Here is a 3,595-nt window from a genome sequence, read left to right as displayed (position 1 = left end):
AAAGAATTCATTTAGTTTCTCCGCAATGGCCTTATCGTCCTTGAGTGCTCTTTAGCATCTCGATCGTCCAGTGGCCCCACTGGTTGTTTAGTAGGCTTCCTGCTTCTGATGTACTGTGACAAAGTTCCTCCTCTATCTTGGTGGGTCCTGCGCTTATTGGCGGATTTTCTTGCCTCAGAGATTCACCATGTGGGTTGGGGAACAGCCCAGAGACCTTCCCCTCTGGAAGAACCCACAGTCCAGGTCAATTGGGAGGTTTGGGGGGAACCCGGGCCCGCCCTCTACTCCGGGTTCCAGCCCAGGGCCCTGTGGACTGCAGCTGTCTATAGTGCCTCCTGCAACAGCTGCATGACAGCTACAACTCCCTGGGCTACTTCCCCATGGCCTCCTCCAAACACCTTCCTTATTCTCACCACAGGACCTTCCTCCTGGTGTCTGATAACGCTTGTGCTCCTCAGTCCTCCAGCAGCACACCCTCTCACTCTCAGCTCCTTGCGCCTCTTGCTCCCAGCTCCTCACACTCGCACCACAAACTGAAGTGAGCTCCTTTTAAAACCCAGGTGCCCTGATTAGCCTGCCTTAATTGATTCTAGCAGCTTCTTCTTAATTGGCTCCAGGTGTCCTAATTAGCCTGCCTGCCTTAACTGGTTCTAGCAGGTTCCTGATTCCTCTAGTGCAGCCCCTGCTCTGGTCACTCAGGGAACAGAAAACTACTCATCCAGTGACCAGTATATTTGCCCTCTACCAGACTCCTGTACCCCACTGGTCTGGGTCTGTCACAGTACTTAACATTTTTTTTTTTTTTTGCTATTACTTTTTGAGTCTTTGGCTAGCTGTTCTTCAAATTCTTTTTTGGCCTTCCTAATTATATTTTTACACTTCATTTGCCAGAGTTTATGCTCCTTTCTATTTTCCTCACTAGGATTTAACTTCTACTTTTTAAAGGATGCCTTTTTGCCTCTCACTGCTTCTTTTACTTTGTTGTTTAGCAACAGTGGCTCTTTTTTGGTTCTCTTACTGTGTGTTTTAATTTGGGGGATACATTTAAGTTGAGCCTCTGTTATGGTGTCTTTAAAAAGTTTCCATGCAGCATGCAGGGATTTCACCTTTGGTGCTGTACCTTTTAATTTCTGTTTAACTAGTCTTCTCATTTTTGTGAAGTTCCCCTTTCTGAAATTAAATGCTACAGTGTTGGGCTGCTGTGGTGTTTTCCCCACCACAGGGATATTAAATTTAATTATATTATGGTCACTGTTACCAAGCGGTCCAGCTATATTCACTTCTTGGACCAGATGCTGTGCTCCACTTAGGACTAAATCCAGAATTGCCTCTCCTCTGGTGGGTTCCAGGACTAGCTGCTCCAAGAAGCAGTCATTTAAGGTGTCGAGAAACTGTATCTCTGCATCCCGTCCTAAGATGACATGTGCCCAGTGAATATAGGGATAGTTGAAATCCCCCATTATAATTGAGTTTTTTATTTTACTAGCCTCTCTAATCTCCCAGAGCATTTCAGTCACTTCACCATTCTGGTCAGGTGGTCAGTAATATATCCCTACTGCTGTATTCTTATTAGTAGAGCATGAAATTACTATCCATAAAGATTCTATGGTACAGTTTGGTTCATTTAAGATTTTGACTTCATTTGATTCTACGCTTTCTTTCACATATAGTGCCACTCCCCCACCAGCACGACCTGTTCTGTCCTTCTGATATATTTTGTACCCTGGTATTACTGTGTCCCATTGATTATCCTCATTCTACCAAATTTCTGTGATGCCTATTATATCAATATCCTAATTTAATATGAGGCACTCTAGTTCATCCATCTTATTATTTAGACTTCTAGCATTGGTATATAAGCACTTTTAAAACTTGCTACTTTTTAGCTGTCTGCCATTATATGATGTAATTGAAAGGGACTTTTTTTTCATTTGATGGTTTCTCATCAGATCCTACCTGTATTTTATCATCTTCCATCCTCTCCTCTTTCTAGGACATAGAGAATCTCCATTAATAGATCCTCCCTAAGGGATGTCTCTGTCCAAACCATGTGCTCCTCCGCACCTATCGGCTTTCCCCCAGCCCTTAGTTTAAAAACTGCTCTGGGACCTTTTTAATGTTAAGTGCGAGCAATCTGGTTCCATTTTGGTTTCAGTGGAGCCCATCCTTCCTGTATAGGCTCCCCCTTTGCAAAAGTTTCCCCATGTCCTAATAAATCTAAAACCCTCCTCCCTACACCATCGTCTCACCCATGCATTGAGACCCTGCAGTTCTGCCTGTCTAACTGGCCATGTGCGTGGAACTGGAAGCATTTCAGAGATTGCTACCCTGGAGGTCCTGGACTTCAATCTCTTACCAAGCAGCCTAATATTGGCCTCCCGGACCTCTCTCCTATCCCTCCCTATGTCATTGGTACCTACATGTACCACGACCACTGGTTCCTCCCCAGCACTACGTAAGTCTATCTAGATGTCTCGAGAGATCCGGAACCTTCGCACCAGGCAGACTATTAGGCAGGAGTAAGTGAAAGTTGCACAGCAGAGGTTCTCCTTCATGTCGGATACCAGTCTTGCTCATTATTTTTAACCTTGCACTGTATGCATGGAGTGCTCCACAGGTTCAAGCCCTAAACGTGTATCAACAAATTTTTTTCCGTATGTGTATGTGATAAAGCAGAATAGATTCTCCACAAGGAATCAGGGCCGGCTCTGGCTTTTTTGCCGCCCCAGGCAAAAAAGCCTCCGGCCGGAGCCGGGGGGGGGCTGCTGGAGCCCCGGCGGGGGCTCGGCTCTCCCCCCGGCGGCCAGAGCGCCGGGGGCAGGGCGGCGAGCCCTGGCGGGGGCTCGGCTCTCCCTCCCCCGGCGGCCAAAGCGCCGGGGGCAGGGCGGCGAGCCCGGCTGTGGCCCCGCTCTCCCCGGCCGCTGGAGCGCCGCGCCGCCCCCCCTCCAGGTGCCGCCCCAAGCACCAGCTTGGGTGCCTGGTGCCTGGAGCCGGCCCTGCAAGGAATATAGCTATTTCCATGTAGGCAAGTATGTTTTTGTGAGATGTGATCCCTCCATAAAGAAAAACATACTGAGTTCAGCAATGACAGAGAATTCTGGGTTGTCCCCAGTAGCTATGTTCTAAAAGTATCTGCATCGGCATGTATTCTAGGAGTGTGTTGTTTTGATCTAATGCATACTCTATATTCTAACTTTAATTGCAGAGGAAGAATGCTCTCTTGACAGAAACAGGAGAACAATCCCTATTGCATTGGGCCTGAGCACCCTGGGATTGTCTGTTATTGTGCTTGTCTTGGGGCTAATTTCGAGAAGAAAGCCAAATAGAGGATATGAACGCATCTGAATTGCCCACACACTTCAAAATGTGCGTAGCAAGTATAGAGGCCTTGGGAATCTTGGCTTCCAGGTGTCAAACCTATAGTCAAAGAGCTATATTTTTTAATGGGATGAGGCCATGTGTTTAATGCAATATGTTCAAGAGGTAACACTTAAGATCTATTGTGTTCCTGAAAAAGAGCCAACAAAATTGTGGTTGCTTAGAAGACAGAACAAATGATAAAAGGATGAGTCTAGGGATATGCTGTTAGGGTCTA

General features: G+C 46.6%; 1 protein-coding gene across 1 annotated transcript in view; it reads left to right on the top strand.

Annotated features, from left to right (window-relative positions):
* Positions 1-3,345, top strand: part of LAMP3 (lysosomal associated membrane protein 3) — a 34,532-nt gene extending 31,187 nt beyond the window's left edge. Inside the window, exon 6 of the mRNA XM_029911118.1 lies at positions 3,206-3,345. Within this exon, the coding sequence (XP_029766978.1) occupies positions 3,206-3,345 (140 nt within the window). The remainder of the gene's footprint in view (positions 1-3,205) is intronic.
* Positions 3,346-3,595: the final 250 nt, after the last annotated feature.

Source organism: Terrapene carolina, unplaced genomic scaffold, assembly GCF_002925995.2.
Source record: "Terrapene carolina triunguis isolate 2854851 unplaced genomic scaffold, T_m_triunguis-2.0 Scaffold88, whole genome shotgun sequence".
NCBI classification, from domain to species: domain Eukaryota; kingdom Metazoa; phylum Chordata; order Testudines; family Emydidae; genus Terrapene; species Terrapene triunguis.
This window is presented reverse-complemented; position numbering and strand designations above follow the sequence as displayed.